The 24044-nt window shown below is 32.6% G+C and overlaps 2 protein-coding genes across 4 annotated transcripts in view; both read left to right on the top strand.

Moving 5' to 3' along the window:
- Nucleotides 1-24044, top strand: part of LOC109598052 (alpha-(1,3)-fucosyltransferase C-like) — a 265775-nt gene that overhangs the window by 68868 nt on the left and 172863 nt on the right. The window lies entirely within an intron of this gene.
- On the top strand, nt 18450-24027 carry LOC109597166 (spastin). Of its 2 annotated transcripts, XM_020012808.2 has the most exons (8): nt 18451-18981; nt 20740-20910; nt 21009-21119; nt 21768-22001; nt 22077-22372; nt 22427-22666; nt 22719-22968; nt 23023-24027. In XM_020012808.2, the coding sequence occupies exons 1-8, from the start codon at nt 18543-18545 to the stop codon at nt 23184-23186; spliced, it is 1905 nt and encodes a 634-aa protein (XP_019868367.2). In that variant the 5' UTR covers nt 18451-18542; the 3' UTR covers nt 23187-24027. The 2 variants fall into 2 exon arrangements, with proteins under 2 accessions (XP_049817411.1, XP_019868367.2); XM_049961454.1 differs by lacking the exon at nt 21009-21119 and having other exon boundaries at nt 18450-18981.

Raw genomic sequence — 24044 nt, 5'->3', positions numbered from 1 at the left:
GAGTAAATAATAGAACTATTCTAATAAGATAAATAAAATCTACGACTAACAACCCGAATCTGAGTGAAAAATTGATATAAAAGCACTTTCATTAAATTTACACAACCATAAAAATATCTTAGTTGGAATACGTGACTAACCATCAGGACCATCAAGTGTGTACCGAATAAGTAAAAAATAAGTATGAGAAGGAAGAAACGAACAACCAGCATCCAGTGTACTTTTCGCACAATTAAAGCAATTGATTTAGGGTTTTTGTGCAGCCCGCATTCGAAGGATTCGCGCACCAAATTGCAAACCGATGATCGTTTATCATGTACCACGAAATAAAGGAAACATTCAAGTAATTGACAGCTATCAGCGGTTGAATCCAAGTAACTTTAAGTTGGCGTGATCGTTATTTCATGTTCCCCAAACAAGAAAAATTCGGTGAGTTTTCGTGGTATTCGGCTCATAAACGTATTAATATTATTGGATTAATTTAACAATGGGACAATGGTAAGAAAAAAAAAAAGAAACGGTGACGGCGGAATTCCACAACAATGTGTCAAGAATTAAGGGATATTCCCAGGCAAAATATAAAGTCCCAGCAAGAAAATTAGTGGGCGAGCGAGGAAGACAAAAATAAAGTGGGACCGGAGGACGGACGGAGAGCAGATAGCATGGAATTAAATTTGTCATAACTAGATTTTGTCTGAAAATTGTGCGGAGATGAAAATCTCTATCAACTTTTATTGTCGTAGAATACTGAATGAGTCTTCTGTGAGGCAGTGGATTGCTCCTCGGAGGGATAAAGCAAAATAGCCGAACGGGCACAAAGTACTTTTAGTGCGAGTGTCACTGGCTCAGACCTAACATTTACTTCCCCCTTTTGTTGCCTGCCTCCAACTTTCCACTTTTCAACTCTTATTTATATTTACCGAACTACTCACGCATACATAATGGCTCGCAACCTCATATATACAGGATGATCCAGCCACCATCTAAACTGCAACGCAAACAAAGCGTCGAAGAGCTGGTAGTGCACATTGGAATTGTAACGAAGACATCCGAAAACGTTTATATACCACAAGTATGTTTATCAGCTTTTTCCAGAAAATCTAACTACATTTACTTTCAAAATAGTGGAAGCAATTTTATAAAATATTTTAATATATTTTTGTTTATAATTTCCAATAATTAAGGATATAAATTGATTGCAAAAAGTTAAGCATATTGCCTTATTTTAGAACTAAATAATTATTTATTAAACATTAAAATAGTAATAGTAGAATTGTAATGAAAGAAATAAATATCAATAAGAAATTAAACCAAAGGCAACTTAAATTTTATTTTACAAAATAAATAAACGTCCCAGAATTCTGGAAGGAGTTGTCTTAATTCTCTGACAGTAGAGCACGGGGCTGGTGAGCAATTAATGATCTTTCAAGCATATCCCCGACATGTTCTATGCAATTAAGATCTGGCGATAAGGCTGGTAAGGGCAGACGATCAATTTGAGCATTTTCTAAGTAGCTCTGTACGGTGTAACTTTGTCGTCTAAAATTCGAAAATTTGGTTCCAAATTCTATCGATAATATTCAACAATATTGTCAATAATGTCTGTTGCATAAATTTCATCGGTCACGCTATGGTCGAAGATGTAGAACTCCGTTCTACTTCCTAGAAAAATATTACCCCACACCATTATGGTTCCACATTAGTATACATGAGCTTCCTGCACATAACGCGGATTGATACTTTGACTTGGAGGTCTTAAGACTCGCACTGATCTCTTCATGCCACAATTCTCTTTCCTGACACCAAACTAATCTCGCTGTATGATGGACAGGTTGGAGGGGTAGTCGCCTTATGGTTATCCTGTAACAGAGTTTTGCATCATTCAACCAATTTAAAATTATTTTTGGGATTATTTGACGCCCAGTAGCCAATATCAGATCTTGTCTGAGAAGTGTGCAGTTTCTTATTTGGTGCACTCGTGTTCCTCTGATTGATCATCTGATTTCCCCAACAAATGTAACGTCGTCGACCTTTTCTAGGCAAATCTCGTACATGTCCAGTCCCTAGAAACCGTTGATAGAGTCTGCACACTACGGATTGGTCAACATTAAATGCTGCGGCCCCATCAACTTGTCTTGAGCCTCCCTCCATTCCTACACCACGATGTCGGTCAGCTTCTGATAAATGATGTTTCTGCATGAAGAAAAGGCAGTAAAAACTAATTTTTAATTGTTGTTTTTTGTCTAATTATCAACGTATACAAATATATGGCTAAATTTATATTTTGGTCGAAATATGTCAATATGCTTAACTTTTTTCTATTTTTTATTTTTTTAAAACTCTTATTCAACAAAATAATTACCATTATAAGCAACATTTTTTTCCAACGTCCTACAAGCAAATTAATGTCTCGACAAAAAGATTTTGGAACTAAATGAACCTAAATTTTGACCTTCCTTTGGTAATTAAACCGTTTATTACCTAAAAAAATTACATCTGATTTCATCTATTTTTCTTTCCTTTAGTTCATAAATGGTATTTGGTCCTTGAAGGTTATCCTTACTTTTGAGATGTTCCATAAAAAATAATTCAGTGATTCAGTCCAGATATTGCCGAAAAATAAGAGCATAGTGTTCTGGAGCCATATCATGTCATAGCCTCTTATCGGTAAAATGGATTTGGAAATATCTGACACAGAATTTGAAGAAAAGATATCTTGCTTAATTAAGATTATCATCAAAGAAAGAGGTTTCCTTTGCCCAATAACGACAATTTGGCGATTTAGCTTTGCATTTAACACAGTATCCACTATAAATATTGACATAATGCATTTTATATAAATATTTTTTCTCATGATTATATATTTTTAAAGCTGACTCATGATTCAGAACACAGGCCAGCTGACGGGTTAAAGTAACTTGATTTTCTTCCAGAGCAAGTAACAAATTTCGTGTCATCATCATCAACGTGCCTCTATTTTACTGGTTTTAATGGTACCTTGATTTATTGGTGGCAAACCAAGATGTGTTTCTCCGACACAATCTCAACACACATCCAGGCTTCATCAAAGTTTCCATTTTGCCCTTTGTTTTGTCTAAAAATGCTTGTTTTTGAGTAAATTTTTCATAAACTTCAATGGTCAATTTTTTAACAGTAGACATATGCGTTAATCATATAACCTCTTGGTAGTCTCATCGTTCACATTTCCTTCTATTTTATTTTTGTGTTGTTTTCCCATTTTACATTACTTAATTTAATTCTTTTTCTTCTCTCTTAGATTTTTAGTCTAACGTATGTGCCCCGAACACGAACTTTCTACTCATCTTTCACGTTTAGGCCTAGTCACATGAGTAATGGTACATTTATTTGTATTCCGAATTATGGTTGTACTTAAACTAGAGTCCTGAGTGAATGCAAGTTTCATTCAAATAAGTGTCGATGATAAAAATTCAAATACCCTTTAATTTTTGACGATTTCCAACAATTTTCGGTTTTTGAGTAATCTTGTAACAACAAATAATACAAATATCCAAGCACATGCTATATGTAACATATTTATTTTAATTAACGGTTAACAGTTTTTTGTCACATTTGCCACAGCAGTGACAAATTCTCTATAAATTACAAATGATAAGGACAACTTCGCATAAAGTGCATTGCTTTAAGACAACAAATAACATGAAATATTATTTTCCGTAACCTTCACAATCCCAAAACAATAATAGCAAACAAAAGGCTTATCTCTTAATGCAACGTCATCGAGTGCCGAAGACATATATTCGAATTACGATTAGAATCAGTTTCGTATAACCGTCGGGGAATTTATTAGGCAGTCATCCATTGTGTATAATCTTTCAGCGAGAAACCTGATAGATATCCTAATTTCGGCTGAAATTCGTCGGAGGGCACAGGCACACACACACACACACACACACAACATGTTAAATCCAATGGCGTAGCAACAACACACTAATCCCTTGGGGGCGACTGGCTCGATCAGAGCCCCCAAGGCGGTGCTCAGCCACATAGTATGTACACTGTTCGACATTTCAGATCGAAAATATTATTGGGAATGGATTATTTCGACGGTTACTTCGAGCTTCTGTGAGGCGTTTAAGTTTCAACCGGCAAGTCCAGAGGGCAAATGTATAAATATTGGAAAGGAAAAACCCTTAAGTAAGTCGGTATGTTTGCCAAAACGTTTGGATCAAAAAAAAAAAAACTTACAATTTCATTTTTAATCGAATTGAACTAGATATATAACTTTTTTGGCGTGAATGTGATGATATTACAACATTTGAAATCAAATAGATAAATTTTGTGGTGCTATCTAAAATATTTGAGTAAAAAACTTTTCTCATATTTCGGTATTTATATTTTATTATATTATTTAAAAGTTACTTTAACGTTTCAACACCTAAAAGGAAGCATGGGAAAAACGGGGTAGACGTTGCTAAAATTGAGAGGCTATTAAAGAAATGAAACAAATTATTCCAAGAAATTAATGCATCACAACAATTATTATTTTTTATAAAGGTATAAACTATTTATATATTTAGAAAAAATGTGTTTTCTTTGGAATTAATATCGAAACCAGAAACAAGGATTAGCACACATTATTGACTTTACGAATATTTAAAATATAATATTAGGTCTTAATTATATATAGATACATATAATTTTATATTAGGCTCCATAAATGTCTAGGGATCCAACAAGGACTTGCAAGGACTCATCACTGAGTATTAGTTATGTGTATTAAAATCATATACATATATGTTACAATTATTCAAATTTAAATTTTAAAATATTATAGAAAGGAAGAATTTTAATGTTATAAATTAAGTAATGCGTTCCTAGGAATTAAAGCACCAGAACAATAAAAATTGATATTTTAGATATTTTCACATCTATTTCAAATTATATATTGTCTATACAATTTCGACAAGAAGCTTCACTTTTCACATTTCTTGAGGCGGTTTAGATTGTCTGGTAATCGTCTCCCAAGCATGTCCCAGGTATATTCGATGGGGTTAAGGCCTGAACTGCCGGCTGGAGAGTCCATAATACCAATTCTAACGAAAATAAAATTATTTTACTACAAAATGATTCACATGAATCTAATTAATTTTTCTTAATAATAAAATGGTATACAAAAAAATAATAATTAATATGAATTTAATGTTGTAATTTCTGTGGTTTTTTTTTTCAACTAAAAATTCTTTATAAAAAAAGGTATATAGTATAGATAGATAGATAAGGTATAAAGTATAGATATATATTATATCTTTAAAAGTCTCTTTAATATTATCGACATTTCTTAGAAGACACTTTTCCCACTGAAATAAATGTAACTATATAAAATCAAGCTGCATTTAAGGCTCACCTTTAAGACGGCAAGCTCCCAGTAAACGTTTCATTAATTCAACGACGTCGACTAAAATAAGTCTACATTTTCGAATCCATTAAAACAAATTGAATGGCCCGAAGACGCAAATTTATTCAGCAATAACAAGATAGAAGGTTGAACCGCCATTTCTCCACTCCCATCTCTCCATTTCCATTAATTGTTATAAACAAATACCGAACAATGCACTTAATGTTGATGTGTTTGCATCGCCTCGCCGGGATGAGTCCAATTAATGGAATTGGATGTAATCCGTCCAAGTTATGAGTTACATATAGGTGTATTGAAACTCAACTTACTCCCGTTTCGGAGCCCTTCATTTCATTACGAACTTTCTGCAACTAACACGAACATGCAAATTGGAGTTTCCTTTTCATCGAGTTCTCCACGGTTCAGTGTGTGTGTTTACGGGCCCGTTCATCTCGTTGCCAATTGCTAATCTATATTTCTGACAAATTACTGTTTCATAATGCTGACTCGTTCATTTATGACTATAGGTGTACACAAACCAGAATTTTGATTTAAAATATCTCTGTTAACACTGTTTCAGGTTTAGGAAACATAAATTTCAATAGAAATATTACTCGATAATATTTAGAACGTATTACTTATTTATACGTATTAACTTTAATACACATGAATTCCTTCGTTATTTAATTTAACTTGCTCTGCAAACTCTATTTTGATTAATACGTACTCAGGAAATAACTTAATATTCTTTTAAAACGAATCGATTTTTTTATATGATTTGCTCAACTAACACAATTATCACTACTATTATTATTAAATCAAATGTTCTCTGACTAAATTGCGTCAGAAATATTATAGAGCTGGTCATCGTTGATCCGATAGCCGATAAGCTAACTTCGTTAATCGTTAACACTTGTCCTCCTTAAAAGCCAGCATCTGGTACAAGGTCCTTTAATATAGTATCAGTTTTAATCTAAATCTGGATTATGCAATTGATCGACCTACGTCTGTTGATCTCTTGTGGCTACTTTACTTTTAACTATCTACTTATTAAATATTTTGCCTTTTAGTCATTTTTTCTTCTATTATCTAACTTTTGTCCATTTATTTTTGCCATATTTTAAAAAATTTTTATTTACGTCTGATTTTATTTATTTATTTACTAACAAGAATTATATTATTATATATATTTTTAATCCAAAATGTATGGAATATACAAGGCAGCACATCTAAAACGTACAGCGAGACATTACAAGCTAACAACCAACCACTTAAGCGACAATGTCATCCTTATGGTTACAAACATTTATGTTGAAATTAAAAATGTGAAAAAACGATATTGGCCAGGAGATGTAGCACTATTTCTGCCTTGTCCTAGTGTGGTCAACCTCCAAGTACCATTGTAACAACATTACTTTGATTTTCTTGAATCTGTGTAAGGTACTGGAAAAAGTAATTTACATTTTAAACAAAATGGGAGAAAGATAAATATAAATAATAGTTAAATAGAGAAATATGGTTATTCAACAAAATTAGAGAATAATAAATATAAATAATAGCGAAATATCTAGACCTAGCCTAATTGCTTCGTAGATACAGGACGATGTCATCCCTCTAATTTCTTCAAATGGTATTGATAATTTTTGAATATCAATATTATTGGTATAACTACTAAGTGGTCAATCTAATTCTTTAAAAAAATTACGTACTTTTTATTTTTTAATAAACAAAATTATAGTTACTTTTTACTTTTGGGTTTTTCATTACTCTCTGAGAATTTGAATCGATTATTTACTACCGCTGTTTTTGACCCCGGACCTACAAGAAAAATACTGGTTTCTACTTAAAATATGTCCAATTTTGACTTGCCTATAAATTTAATTTATAGGCAATTAAGCATTGATGTTGTTTTGTCCGTCTCCATCTCCAGACAACAACCCCATAGAGAACATGAAGAGTCAAGTTTATAACCAAATTTAACAAATTATAAACTCACAGCATCACAACAGTTCAAGAAGCTTGCATTTTTTTTGGGGGGGACAAAGAGAGGAAAGTTTAAAAACCCCTCTCCGGGCACCGATCCGAAGATCATGGCCATAGTGTTTACCATGTATGATAAATCATACATGGGGGAAAGGAACGTATATTTGCATATACGGGGTATGCTGAACCAGAAGACGTGGGACTGACAAAGATGTCAGCCCCCTGTTAACTAGGTTTGGAAGAACAAGTCCAATCTGAGGAAGATCTGAGATCTTCATGGGGATGGATTAGACTTGCAGGTGTTGGATCCGTTAGCTCCCCACTACCACTGGCTTGAGGGGCGGTACTGAGCCCCAGGACCACGACAAGGTGGATCCCTCCTGGGGAAGAAGCTTGCAGAAATATAGACTTGTATAGTCAGGAAATGGCTGAGTCTATGTCATGGAGATGGGCCGAAAATATGAAAGAAAAAGAATTATATACATATATTCCATGTTCCTATATTTATGTTCAGCACAAATCAGGAAAATATACGTAACATTTTATAGTAGTAATTTTTATTATTCTGTATAAAATAACAATAGTAAATTAATATTATATTTACAGTTCACATTAAATAAATATTTTTAAATTATTTGATTTTGAAAATGATTTTACATGCCTTCAAAAATTAAACTAATAACACTCACCAAATATCCAAATATATATTATTATGTTATTTATAATAATTATGCCATATTTATATTTTTTTATTAAAAACTAACATCTGGACGGATCTTCTTGGTTGTTTACGACCGCCCTACATCAATATCAGCCTATAGACTTGATCCAGATTTCACCACACCTCCTGTACCGCCAAAATTATCTGCTTCTGGTCTCCATAATGGTTTTAGCGATTCAAAAGTCTTATTTTCATAGCATCTCATACTTTTACTATTGTATTAAATTTTGAGAAGTTTGCTAGCCAAGGTAAAACGTCTATTTCATTCTCGTTGGAACGATCCTCGCAGTATGTGGCGTCTAGCGTGTTCCAACAATGAGTAAAACTATATTGTCGCAATATCAAACTGCGTTCAAAGTGGTTTCCATTAAAAAGTGCTCGATTCTTCCGCCAGTATTAATTCCTTCCCAAAACATCAATGAATCTCCTTACGAGCATGTTATAGTCGCACTTGATTTCCAGGTACTCTGCAGATACGTGTCCTTCCAGAATCTGGGTGATAGCAAAATCTTGACTCGTCAGAAAATACCCTTAAAGGTAATCTCTGAAATAGACCTGCGTCTCGGACACTGTTTCCGGCGGTTTAAGCTGACACAATCACTTAGTGGGTCTGTTATTTTCAGGTGCCTTCGAGCTTTCAAAAGCAAAAAGCGGCCTTGTACCGATGTAGTTATCCTGCTGCGGCCTAGATGTTTTTTTTCTATGTCATTATACTCATTGTAATGTCTGCGCAATCTGCTTATAACACTCACAGATGTGTCCATTTGACGAGCAACTCCACTCTCTATCATCCCAACTAGCTTTATTTGTCACTTATATGGTGCCTTTTCAAAATAATAAAAGTATTTTTATAAAAATTTTATGAATAACAAGATATCAAATTGCACCTTTTAAGGAGTACCGAGACATGCGATAAATAGTAAAAAAATATTATTTTCGCAAGTTTAATTATTTTTTAATTATTCTTTAATTCGATTTTTGTAAGTGATCCCCAGACACTTTGATTGTGTGTATAATAAATACGTAACGTTTCTGTTAATGTTTTCCCAATATATTAAAATATAAATTTGTATATATTTTTAAAAATGTTGATATCTGAGATACAAAATATTTTTAAAATACATATTTTAATAATACAACAAAATGTTTCATGTTAATATTGTTGATATTAACTTAAAAATTAAATAATTAATCAAAATATTAATTTCGTTAACAGCATGTTTCAAACATATTATGGCAAATCAGGTAAATTGTCCTCCAAAAAGAAAAGTTTATTGTATTATTTAACAGAAATTCCCTAAGCGAATGTTAAAAAAATAAAAAGTGACATCAAGTAAAACATCAAAAAATTGAAAATATAATATATTTGGTTCAGTTTAAAATGATGTAAACACAGAACTGCAAATGAAAATAATTTAAAGTCAAATAAAAAAGAAAACGAATGTGATTGAATTAAACGGTGGCGGTGGGGTTACTCCGAGGAGGTGTCGCCGTTTAGAAAGTTCAAAGGGCAATTCATTAGAATGCGGCATTAAGACAAGTGTGGAGAAGTCCCGGGCCGTCTCAATGAAAAAGGGGCGCATTTGTCGGCATCAAATTGCTCGTAAAGTTGCGGATATTACCGCGAAAGAAAGTTCAACAAAAATACGTATAGACATCCATTTTTATATCCGGAAAGAGGAAAGGGGGACGGGAACACGGGCCGCACAACTTCCGTTTCTTGTTTGGGGAGTTTTAGAACCGTGGCGGCGGTCCCCCCGGGAGACATTTTGAATAAGATGTCATTAGTGGAAGGACAACAAACTTAATATCGCAGAGCAATCTTTCCGAAAAGAGGATTTAGCGGCGACGCGCAATACCAAATTTTGCCACTTCTGTCGGGTAATTTTATATACGGGCGGAGTGGAAGGTTATTGCCTGTTTAAAGATTTTTATAAACAGTACAAGGATTCTGTTTACCTGAGTTATACAATGCGCACTACTCACATGGCACAGCAAATATTTGTTTCCTAGATGTTTCAGAGAGATCAAATTTGAGATGAAGTGTGTTTCAGTAACGTTACTTTTTACCTCGGATACGTAAATGAGACATAATAGAGATATCGTTCATACATCTCAATATTATAAATCAGATACAACAAACGTTAAGCATTTTTAAACGACGTTTAAATGCCTCAGAGATATCTCAAGGTTATATTTTATATATATATATATATATATATATATATATATATATATATATATATATATATATATACATACATGGTAATTAAAACACGAGGTTAATTAAGACAAAATTTAATCTTAAATTTAACAGTCAGGCCTAAACCACAAGTACATTTTAATTGGAGACCATAATAAAAATAAAACGTGTAATACAAAATATAAAATATAAAAATATTAAAAGCATTATTAAAATTACAAGTAATTAGCAAATCAGTTTTGTCTCAAATAAATGATATTTAAACAAATTCACTCAAAATATAAAAACTGCAGGTTTGTTTACATGTTTCTACTTTGAAATCTTAAATTATTAATTGTGAAACAGCTTTAATATGCTAATTGTAAGTGAAAATTTTTTACCTTAATGTAATACACACTTAAAACATTTAATAATGTACATGCTTCATATACTCAGTGGCCAAGAAGGAGGTGCTCAAATTTAATATTTATGGTAAAACATTATTAATTATAGCAAGAAGTAAACAATGAAACTTTGGAAATAAAATATCAAAGATTTTAGATTTTTTTTAATAATTTTGTTAAATGACAAATACAAGTCCATCGAGGTTATCTAAACACTCCCCAACACGTCTTGGAATTGATTCAATGAGGTGATCTATTTTCTCTTGAGGTGTAATATCCTAAGCTACCTTAATATGTTAGAACCTTCAATCATATCCCAAAAACATGTTCTATGGGTGAAAGGTCGGAAAATCTGGTTAGCAATAGCATCAGATTCACATGGATCTCTTCAAAAAATTTTAAACTAACCCTAACAACATAGGTCAGAATATTATCTTTCTAAAATATTCCTGAGCTTAATAAAGTAAGGAAAAACATACGGTTCCACTACTTCCTAAAGATAACGTTGCACTGTCATGTAGCAATAACACCCCATAATGCCTATTGTTCAGTGTACTCATCCCTCAACATCAAATTGAGGTTGAAGTGTTTCCCGACGTCGTCAGACTTTTTTTCGCCCGTCATGTCCACCCAAGCAGAATCAGGATTCATCAGAGAAGACGACTTGATGCCGATGTTCAGTGGTCAGAGATAGCACAAGATGTGGCCGATAATGCTGTAGTCCAAATGACCTTATACGGCGGTAAACTGTTCTGACACTTTCAACACGCCTTTGTTCTAACCATTCATCAGCCAAAGATCTAGTTGTCGAAAATCGGTCGTTGAAGGCCATTTTGAACTTCATTTGTGTCCTCTCGAGGTCCGGTGCATACTCTTCTTTGATTTTGGGTATTATCAAACCACTCTTAACAATATCTCATAACAGTAGTTGAATTTCTGTCAGTGCGACTACCGATTTCTCTAAATGAAAAATCCTCCTCCCGTAGGCCAATAATCCGGGCTCTTTCAAATTCACTTCAAAACGAATAACACAATTTATTTGAATTATGGTAACAAAAAAGTTTATATGAAAAAACACTCCCTTCTTGGTGTTGCAATTTCTTTGTCAGTGTGAAGAGTAGAAGTGAAAAAGAGAATAGTAGGTATGCGAAAAGTACATTACGGTCCGTGAAGTACAGCAATAGATGAATAGGAAAAGGTAAAAAATTAAGAACTCTTAAATAAGAGTATTCCAGCATTTAAAAAAAAATATTATTTTTGTTAATCTTGGTTTATTGAAAAATACCGCTTTGAGATATCGTAATAGAAATGACGTTTATAAGTTGGTCAATATTAGAATTTTCAAAAATTCTGAAAATATTTCTCATGCAAGACAATGTGAAAACACGTATAAAGATGGAGCGACTTCAAAAAACAAATCCAAATATCGATAAATGCATTAGACCATAATTGGTTAACAATCCAACAAAATCATAAAAGCAAATTAACTAGAAAATATCCCAAGATTTCAATGTCGATGTTTTGTATGAGCACATAGCTGTAAAAAAACCTTATATATCCAAACGAAACAGTAAAACCCAAATGGGGTTTGCCAGAAATCATATGGGCTGGACCCCACGCATGTGGATCTTTGGATCAGGCAGTAGGCAATATGTAAGGGGGCCAATTGGAACGAGACACGATTGTAAGTACGAACAGTTAAACATCATTGCATGGAGATGTTTTTCGGCATCTGGTACTGGTCCTATAATACAAATTGAAGACAAAGTAAATCGTTTAGTCTATAAAAATATCTTGTCAAATAATATACTGTCCTTTGCTGAAAATAATAATACTGTAGTTTTTTGTAGTTTCAACAAGATAACGATCAAAAAAACACATCAGACTTCTAATAAATTGGTTTTTGAATTAGATGATGAATGTTCTTCCATGACCTTAACAGAGTCCGGACTTAAATCCAATTGAACATCTATCTGGAATTAAAAAACATCATCAACAAAGAGCTTTTTTGGCAACATATATAAGACATTCCTAAGGAAGAGTGTCGCGACCTTGTCGATTCGATGACCAGGCAATGCCGAGAAATTATTAGACAAAATGGTTTTGCTATTAAATAGTAAATAGTATTCCAAATTTATTTCATATATATGATATTATTCCATACACAGGCCCATGACCATTTTTTTATTCGATTGTATTTTAATGGAATTTTAACAGAAAATTAATTTTTAATAAGAAAAAATATACAAATAAATTTAATGAAATGAAGAATTTATTGCATACTATATTTACTATATACGAATATTTTTATATTTAGATCCTCTTCATACTACATTTTGTATTTTATTACTAGATATTTTATAAGATGAAAATAAAATAAAATTCTGTGGACGTCTAATAAATATATTTTGGAACATCTATTATTGATATCTATGCGACATCCTGTGGGTATCAGAAGCTGATGTTATATGGATAATAACGTCATAGTCATGTGTTGTATGTACAAAGCACCATGTGTATACTCTAAGGTACAGGACAACAAAAGTTTAATCATGGAGAAAGTTCAAAATAAGATTTTAAGTATACATGAGATAAACTAAAACATCTTAGATGTGTATTAAAAATATCACATTTTTCTTAGAATCTCTGAAGAATCATACAAATGTCACTAATATGTCTGATACAATGTGATCAATTTGAGACACTTCCCAGATATATCCGAGACCCTCACAGTTGTGAGGATATACGTATAAAATAATTCTCCTGTGGATATGACATTTATTTATTTATAGTGAATTATTGTGCAACCATAAAATTAATCAGAACACGGACGTTATTGAGTTTATAATAATTATTTTGAAATAAAAATAGGGTCGGGTTGTGCTTTTTTGGGATATATATACGGTTATTTTGGGTGATATATCTTTTCCACATAATAAATCCATTTCACACGCTTTGAGTTTTGAAAAAAACAACAACTTTCTTTTTTGATAGATGGCAGTTGCCCACCATCGAAAGCTGTTTGTTTAATACATAAATATTCTGGAGTTTCGGGCACCTTCACTGATTCCACCGAGCCGGTAACGAGGAGAAGGCGTAGTAACAGATAAAAAACATCAAATCTATAAAATTTATTTTGCATATTCTGCACTAGTCTAATTATAGTGTATTATAAAAATAGTGTACAATAAATCAAAAATAAGAAGTAAAAACTATTTGTTATTTTTTTAATTAAAAAAACTTAATTAGTACAAATTTTCGTGTAAGTAGCTAAAATTTAATAAAACGTTAGTTACATTTAAGAAGTCCATCGAATAAATTGCAAAAGAAGTTGGAGCTAAGTCGCTTTATGAAACGGCGACATTATAGGCCATAAAAGCTAACAGGAAATTTGACTGTATAAGAAGAGGAAAATCGAAACATAACATGGAAGATAGTGTAGCATAATAAAACGTTAACATTATAATCTGCTTTACAGTGATTTTGCGACAGACTTTCTCTCTCGCACAAGTCCAGGATCACATTAAGGCCCGGGAACTATGAATTTTCTTTTAAGCAGTCTTACGAAGGGGTGACTCTGTATTGTTGTTCTCGGAATTTATGGCGCATTTGATAATAACGCTGCTTAAGAGACTGGCTAATGAATTGTGCGCTCCTTAATCCGATGCAAAGTTAAACAGCATTATCCCTACGCATGCATATTGACAAAATGTTGTCTATTAGGTTTATATTTATACATAAATTAGATTTACATTGTACCTCATGTAAAATCTAATTTATCTTACTTCCTTACCAAACCAAAATGAAGACATTTAATTGAAAAATAAATTACACAAGATATTAACGCATCATTTTTTAAATAAAAAGTGCTATCAAAGTCATTAGTAAACAGTTGCCATTTATTTCAAAACAAGACTTAAAGAGTGTATAAGTGTTTTTACAAACTGCAATGAATGTGTTCAAGCAGTTTTGTTAGTGGAAGAAAATTGGAGTTCCCGCAGGATAACTGAAAGGTTTGGTGTGTCTCGTACATCATCGAATGTTACAACGGCACTTGGAGACTGGTGACTACATCAGAAAACCACACTTCGTGCTACAACTCCTGTCCAATAACGTTTTTTGAAACTTTCAACTTAAGATAACGGTTTGTAACTACAAGAATGTTGCAGTCGCAGCTATAAAACATAGGTGTTCGAATAAATATTGAATCAATTCGACAACACCTTGGGGAAGATAATTTACAAATCCCTGTTCCCGCTCGAGGCCCGACATTAACTGTAGATCATCATAGAACACGAATTTTATTAATGGATGAGAATGCTTATCCACATGTTTCTCATGTGATTCAAAATTGTCTTGTTTTCGTTGGAAATGGTAGTATGACCTAGCCAACTGGTAGTCCAAGTCTTATCCCCATCGAACATATTTGGGACATGCTTAGAGACGATAACAGATAATACAAACCATCCCAAGGACTAGAAAATGGAGTAGACCTTATTGTCGAAATTTAGGATAATCCAGATCAAAGTGAAATTCAAAAGCTGATTTAAAATATGAAAAAACGGTGTGGCGCTGTAATTCGAAATTTGGATGAAAATATCTAATATACAATAAAATTCATTAATTTATATAAAAATTGACTTTAATTAAGTTTCCATTTTTTATAATTAAATTATATTTACGTTTTCTTATATATATTCCAATTTTGAAAAAAATATTAATGATCAATTATTTTTGTTTTGGAGTGATAATCTAATTTTGGTGCAGTCTATAATTATTAAAGCCAATACGCCAAAAGTCAAGTTTATGTAAAAATTTAAGATGGTTAAAAACACGAACAATTCTATAAACCAAACATTAATAATTTAAAACGAGATCATTCACTCTGTATATAAAACCATAATATAATAATCGATGAAAATCAGGCAATAAATTTAATCACTATTACGAATTCTATCAATATTTATACGAAAAACGCTATATTGTGACAACACAAAAGTTTATGAACAAATTCGAAATTTACATGTATGTTTATTATTTTATCGTTATATTTAATTTGCATACAAATGAGTCAGTTACGTTCGATCCCAAACTTTACATAAACGGAATAAATGCACTGGAATTAAATTGTCTTTCATATAAATATAATTGATTTTGCTTTTGGGTGATCAATAATTTTAATTTAATTATAATTAAATGTAAATATTAATGAAATTGGGTTTGAAACAAAAAAAATCAACCAGGGGCAAGGATTAGCACTTTACATTCTATGATGGAACCACCATCGCTACCAATGAAATTTTAATTCTAAAAATAATATGTAATATAACATTCTTGGCTTTAACGAATATTTAAAATATAAGCATTATTAATCAAATAGGTCTTCTTATGTAGATACATACATTTTTATATTAGGTTTCATATATGTCTGGGGATCCAACAAAGAATATATTAGCAAGGACTTATCATTGAATACTAGTTATGTGTATTAAAATCATATACGTATTTGTTATAATTATTCAAATTTAAATTTTATATCATAGAAAGGAAGAATTTTGATGTAATAAAAGAAATAATGTGATCCAAGAAATCCACGAATCACAACCATAACAATTGATCATTGTTAAAATAATAAAATTTTATTTAATATTGGGTATACCCTTGGAATACCTTTTTCATCTAGATTATTCCCAAGTTTGATAAGAAGATGCTCCACTTCCTATAAGTCCTTGGGATGGTTTGGATGGTCTAGTATTCATCTCCCAAGCACATCCCAGAAATGTTCGATGAGATTATGGCCTAGGCTGTGGGCTGGTCAGGCTATACCAATTCCAACGCAAACAAGGTAATTTTGAACCACACGGTCCAAAGGAGCATACAAATTATTTGTCCAAAAGGTGATGCTCTGCATTAAGGTTGCCTTTATTTCACATACTAAGCAAGATGGTTTTTAATATGTTACATTGGACATATCGACGATAGTGTAACCAGTTTTATTAATTTTCCAGAATTGATATATTCAACAAAATTACTTCTAACAAAGAAAAAACTGAACCTGAAAAAAAAAATTCATGTACAAAGGTGTATATAATAAGTCAAATATTTTTAACTTAATTTAAAAATTTTAAAACATTGATTTTCTAAAATTATTGGTGGTAATTTTTGATTATGAGTAACAGTTAAAATTATTGTTTTGCGCCCTAACTAATTTAAAATATTACAAAATATTCACATTAAATAAGAACATAATTAGTTATTAATTTGTTTATAAGAAGTACACATTATAAATTTTCCTTTATTCCGACCTGTATAAAATTCAAATTAAATTACATTTTTGTATTAAAATTATGGAGTCATTTTGGATAATATAAGAACAGGTAGATATTAGATATAAGCCTTGTGTATAGTAACGACTAGTTTCTGTATGCGGTCATAACACCGAAGAGATCGTAAAAATGTTTTATAATAAACTTGAACAAAAAAACTGATTAAACTCTTTCATTTTTACTAAATGGTTATTAAACTCTGCTGTGTGCACTTTTATTGCCATCCTGGAACGCACAATGAGGAAAATTTCGTTTAACCATCGCAGGCAATTCAATTAACGAAAATAAAATATATGTAGTGACAATTAATTTAAAAAAGCATATAATTATATGTGGTTTAAATTAAGCATTTTCAAATTAATATTTTTTATTTGATTTTTTAATTTATGTTTGATAAAATTTAATAAAATGAAAAAACACAAATATCATATCTTAAATTTTTTAATTGATAATAGTTTTTAATATTAATACAACTAACTATTTATTAATTTTTATTAGTCTAAACACTAAGAACTTCGGCTAAAAAATATAACCTAGTAAAATTCGGTATAAATTATCATCTCATGTACAAGATTATTATAAATATATACATATCAAAGTAAACAGCAAACTGTTTCATTTCATTTCGAAACAGATAGTGTATAATCGTTTTTACAAATGTTTATTTTTTGTCAAAAATATTTTATATCGAATATATTTTGATAATTTTGAATATTCTGCTAAAATTTGTCGTGCTCCTTATATTGATCTAATTTTTTACAAATTCTGTTGCAATTTGTATCATGGTCTGGCCAACCCCTAGTCCAGGCCTTAATCCCATCGAATATATCCGAGACTTGCTTGAAACACGGGGACCAGTGTCGTGGTGTCGAATTTTCAAATAATCTAGATCGAAATAGAAGAGTAAATATCCCATTTGAAATTTTTAATTTTCAATTTTTGGATTTTGGATTAAATTATAACGTATCTTTAGGGTAATTCGAAAGGAAAGATTACAAATAGTTTATTACTTTATATTTCCTATTTGGAGAAATAATTAATATTACTCACTTATTATTGTTGTGGACAAAATGTCAATTTTTTAAATTTAAAATACGGAATTTTGGTATCATTTTTGCAATATGTCTGCCATCTTCTAGTAAAGGGACAAACCTTTATTATTCAACGTAACGAAACCATTTTCTTTTATCAATGTATGCCCTGTCCTCTACGGGAATTCTTATGTATTAAATCAGTTTCCCCACCAATATTGGAAAGAGACAACTGTTTATTAAAGCGGTCAAAATAAAATGTTTACCTCGAATGCATGGTTGCCAGTTGTTTCATCTCTCAGATAACGATTAATCACAATTAATTTGACCCCGCTTATCATACAGCAAATTAATGTTTGGATTCTTAATAAACGTGTAAGTTTAATATTTACAAAGGTTGTACTAAATATGATAGGGCCATTTTCATAAAATCGGTAACACAATTCTGAGTAGTGACGGGACTTGACATTAAACACGACAACGCAGCGGTGTCTGTAGAATCTTGGGATGGCCTCCGGATGGTTCGGAAAACACAAAGCGGAAAGTCGCCAAGCAAAAAGTCTCGTAAAAGCGATCCCGATGCCGCCGCAAACAGTGATGTGATGTTCTCATCGTATCGTACCACATCTGTACACAAACGTAACCTCTGCATAGTTTCATTCCCGATCATATTCCTGTTCAACATTCTTCGTTCGTTGCTTTATCAGTTTTATGTTGTTCTCCGTTTCATTTACTGTAGATCGTCTAAGTATTTTGTGAAACAAAAACGCCTCGATTGTGAAGAGAATGGTGCTGCGCTTGTTCAAGAAGAAGTTGGTGTTGTAGCTGAAATGGCCCAGTCGCACAGAAGTTCAGGCCCCGGCCCAGGTGACCCGCTCCTGGCCAAACAAAAACATCATCACAGAAGAGCCTTCGAGTATATATCCAAGGCGTTGAAGATTGATGAAGAAAATGAAGGTATGAATGATCAAAATCTATTGTGAGATTTTTTTACATATTTGCATTTATTTATACCCAAATGTATTTTATAAACATTAATGTTGGGTACACAATGTGTATGTAAACAAATAAGAAACTTAAAACCTTGTCGAATGACAGTTTATTTTGAGATGAGAGATTCACATTATACTTCCCTTAATATTTTGTATAATGGGCAAATATTGTCACCATGACTTCTGTATAAATGTACATAATTATTGTAAATTAGTTATTATAGAGTATATATATTATGTGTATTTACTACAGAGAATCATGTAATCTAAAAAAGAAGCACAAAATATTAATATTGAAATTATTTTATTTGATACTTTTGAATGTTGTATCCTCATTTTTGAATCTAAATATAATGTTATTTACAAGTGAGAAAAACGTCTATTTATAATCTGTGTGCTCTATATGCAGTTGCTGATATTTGATTATGTAACACTAACTGCAAAATGTACTCTGCAATCCACAGATCTTTCGGTTGTTTTGTAGACAACTAATCATATCAAAGTAAACACAGTCTTGTAATTGTTACACATCAATCAGTTATAATTATGTGTCTGGTGCTACTAGTAAGTTTTATTAAAACAAATTTTACGAGTCAACAAGACACTTTCTGTAACATTAATGTGAAACCGTATTTATGTCAGCAAATAAACCAAAACATTCTAAGTATATCATAAGACTTGATAACTTAAGTAACTATTTGTTACACAGTAATTTAAGTAATGCTGCTTTTGTAATTCAAACAATGTAAATGATTGAATTTCATTTCGTTCGTTTTTGGATGGCAAAAATCCGGTTCAAGGTTAGCAATGACCCGGACTACAACGTCAAAAACAACCATTTGTCGACGGTCTGCTGAATTTAACATTGTCCTAGACACAAATGATGCAGAATGCTTATAAACGAGGCTGTTACAACAGAAAATATAAAGAAACTCTCAAAATTATGGGCAAACGAAAAGTGAGATTGTATAAGCTAGCTAAAGGGTCTCTACTGCAGAAGTGATTGTGGCATCCTTATAACAAATAGGTGTCGAATTTTGACCGAAATTTTTGGTCACTTTTTTTAAGCAATCGAAAAACTGAAGGGACATTGTCCAGAGAAACAAAAAACAATAAAAAAAAATACGCGATCGATGATTTTTCTTCGATTTACAACTGCAGCAAATTTGAAAAATGTAGTTTCAACAAAAACACATTTAAAGATAAAATGATTGATTTCATTGTTATAAATATATAAATATCATATTTAGAGCTTCTGCTGTTCCAGGTCCCTATAATTCACTTTCCTCTTCTTAAAAAAGCTGGGCTGTTGTAGCTCTTCCTCGAGATGATCCATCTTCTTTAGAGGCAGCTCATTGGCCTAAATCGGTTTATTCCGATACCCAAAAGACGCATCGCAGCCACTAAACATCCATCCAGTTTTACACATCATTAAATTGCTAATTGCATTAAAACCAAGAAACTGAATAATGCAATATCCATAAGAAGAATCAATCAAAATATTTTCATCATTATAGTTCAAACAATAACACTGACAGAGCAGCTACTATTTAGAAGGCTGTAACTCAATGTCAGCAATATTAATAGAGAAAAAACGTACAGAATATGAAATATACTTTTTTAGTTTGAGAGCATTAATGTATTAAATTACTTGTTACAATTTATATTCATTCATGAGTATTTGTTTATTGACAAACTTATTATGTACCTCTTCTTTTTTCAGGCCAAAAGGATCTCGCTATCGAATTGTACCGCAAAGGTATCACGGAATTGGAATTGGGTATCGCCGTCCAATGTTGGGGAGGCCGCGGTGAAGTTTGGGAGCGGGCGCAACGCCTGCATGAAAAAATGAAGACAAATCTTGCCATGGCTAAAGATAGACTCCAGTTTCTAGGTTAGCAGTCTTGCACACTTACTGTTGTTCTACATATCTTTTAGACGCTTTACTGTTTGTTTTTATTTTTGTAATTATTTTTAATTTCTTCTTTATAGAAAGCATGGAAAGTTTACAGCGTATGGGTATAGAAAGTGACAAAAAGGAAGTTCCTAATCAAAAATATGGTAGCAATATTCCCAGACCTAAAGCTAGTAGTCCTAAGTCAGGTACCATATGTTTTTCAGTTTATTATTAACCGCAGTATTTCTTTCTATGCCTTGTACAAATGTATAGTCGGCACCACTGGTATTCCCAGTAGTTGAATATGTACGCAACTTTTTTTTTAATCATGAAAAACATACAATGTATACATAATAAAGATATAGGAAGTGACGAATAATGTAGTAGTGCTCAGGTACTAATATCCACTTATTAACAGTTTCTACTAACGCTAATACTAATTTTCCTAAATGTTCACTAAATGGGCAAGCTACTTTTATATCACTTGTAGAATGCATGGAAAGAACACAGCGTAATGAAATAGAAAATGAGAAACAAGATAGTTCCAATTTCAGATGTAACAATTTGAATTTTCTTTCTATATCCAATATGTGTGCAAGTTATTACTTTTATTTTGTTTATAGAAAGCATGGAAAGTGTACACCATAAGGGTATAAAAAACGGCAAAAGAGAAGTTTTCAGTTGCAAATATAGTAGTGTTAACACAGGTACCTTACATCCTTTACTAACAAAAGTCCACTAATCCCTTCTATTCCGTGAACATAGCATCATATACATATACAGTACCAATTCACTATATTTTTGTGTATAAAGTAAGTCATTACGTGCCAAACTAATGCTTATTCGTTGATTAGCCAGCGGTAAGAAGCTGACAGTCGCAACCAAACGTCCGGCTAATAACGTGATGTCTAAGAGCCAGACACTACCACGTTCTATGGGATCGAGAACCACACCTGTTCAGCCAGTTAGACCATTCAACAAGGTGTCGTCCACACCACCAGCAGTAAAAAAACAGCTCTCTGTTCCCGGAAACCAGGGCATCGGTTCTCCCGCCCGCAAGGGACTTGGTGGTTCTGCTAGCGCCACAGGTAATTGAAAATAGTTAAAAAAAATATTAATATATATACATGATTGAGAATACAATATAATTATGTCATTAACAGGACTGACTAAAGGTGGTGTAAACGTGCGAGGAAAATCTCCGAGTCTACGCGGCGTTGACCCGAAGCTAGCGCAGAACATCCTGGACGAAATTGTTGAAGGTGGCCAGGCGATCCAGTGGGACGATATCGTTGGACAAGAATCGGCCAAACAGGCTCTTCAGGAAATGGTCATATTGCCATCATTACGCCCGGAGTTGTTTACCGGATTAAGAACTCCAGCACGCGGTCTTTTGCTGTTTGGGCCACCTGGCAACGGAAAAACGTTACTGGCTCGCGCCGTAGCAACCGAGTGCCAGGTAATTATTATGAACAATGTCTTATTGAATTCGTAATTAATCCATTATTTGCAGGCAACGTTTTTCTCAATTAGTGCAGCCAGTTTGACGTCGAAGTATGTAGGTGACGGCGAAAAAATGGTTCGTGCATTGTTCGCCATCGCCCGGGTGCTTCAACCGTCAATCATCTTTATCGATGAAGTGGACTCTCTGTTGTCCGAACGGACGACAAACGAACACGAGGCTTCTCGCCGTCTTAAGACCGAGTTTCTCGTCGAGTTCGACGGTCTACCCTCCAATCCAGACAGCGAAAGAGTAAGCATGTTCCGTGAAATAAAAAAGCAATTTCTTAAGTCCCTGATCACAGGTTCTGGTAATGGCGGCTACAAATCGTCCCCAGGAATTGGATGAAGCGGCATTACGTAGATTTCCAAAGCGGGTGTACGTAACTCTTCCTGACGTTGACACTAGAGCCGAACTGCTCAAAAAACTGCTAGCTAAACAAGGCTGTAGCCTACAGCCAGCTGAGCTAAAACGACTGGCGAAGTTAACTGAAGGCTACTCGGGCAGCGATCTGACAGCTTTAGCCAAAGACGCAGCCCTTGGTCCCATTAGAGGTAAAACCCGCCAGCAAAAATGCAGTACAGTTTGTTAATATTATATTATTCCAGAATTGCAGCCAGAACAAGTGAAACAAATGGACCCGAATGCCATTCGAGGCATCACCATAAATGACTTTCTTGACTCTCTTAAGTGTATTAGGCGAAGCGTTTCGCCGCAGAGTCTGGTTGCGTACGAGAAATGGTCACTGCAATTTGGTGACGTTTCACTGTAGTCTGAGAAACCACTTTAATCGATATTATCCGGTTGAATTCCCCTAACATTCCGTGACATTTTTATTTGACATCAACCTATTATACTCACTTAAACAGTTCCCGCATTACCATTATAACTGTTAACCGTTCATTTTTTTGTTTATTTTCATTCTTTTGACAACAGTTAAAGTTCGATGCGGAACTGGTCACACTCTACCACTGATCACACAAAGTCATAAAAATTGTTGTAATTGTTTTATCTGTGATAAGTAATTTTAAATGATTAAAATTAGATTATCGTTTAATTATTTTACTATTAGAATATTGACATTTATTTAAATTTTTTAATTTAACAATTAGTGAGCGTCTCATTAGGTTTTGTTGTTTTAATTGTTTAAATTGACCCCCTTTAATCGTTTAAAATTCATTATCTCCTGTTGCTGATCTGCACATAGTATGCCAGTTTGGATTCTATTGATCCATTTGTTGGTAACACAAATGAAGAGTTACTTATGATTTTCCACGACAAACCAAATTAAAGAAGTACAAATTTAATTGTTTAATTGGTCTTGGAACCTGCCATTTCACATAGTAACGATTTATTTAAAAAACTTATAATGGGGTTTAAGATTTATGAACATCTCTAGAGATTAGGTAGAATTTAAATATAGTATTTATTAGAATTGTGATGTTTGTTTATATTTTTTTGTTTTGTAAGCACTTGATAATTTATTAATTTATTTTAAATATTTTGTTATTGTTCTTATATATTTGGACCAACACAAGGCGTCTAAATTCGCTGACTTATTGCTTTTCTAATGTTTGTATTTTAATTGGTACAATAAAACTTTTTTAATTAAATCTGGAATTTATTGTAG

Source organism: Aethina tumida, chromosome 1 (assembly GCF_024364675.1).
Source record: "Aethina tumida isolate Nest 87 chromosome 1, icAetTumi1.1, whole genome shotgun sequence".
Lineage (NCBI taxonomy): Eukaryota > Metazoa > Arthropoda > Insecta > Coleoptera > Nitidulidae > Aethina > Aethina tumida.
This window is presented reverse-complemented; position numbering and strand designations above follow the sequence as displayed.

Coding starts and splice junctions, on each gene's coding strand:
- LOC109597166 (XM_020012808.2), top strand. CDS start 18,543: ATGGTTCGGAAAACACAAAGCGGAAAGTCGCCAAGCAAAAAGTCTCGT. Junction 21,120..21,767: donor AGCTAGTAGTCCTAAGTCAG/GTACCATATGTT, acceptor TTCGTTGATTAG/CCAGCGGTAAGAAGCTGACA. Junction 22,667..22,718: donor CCAATCCAGACAGCGAAAGA/GTAAGCATGTTC, acceptor CCCTGATCACAG/GTTCTGGTAATGGCGGCTAC.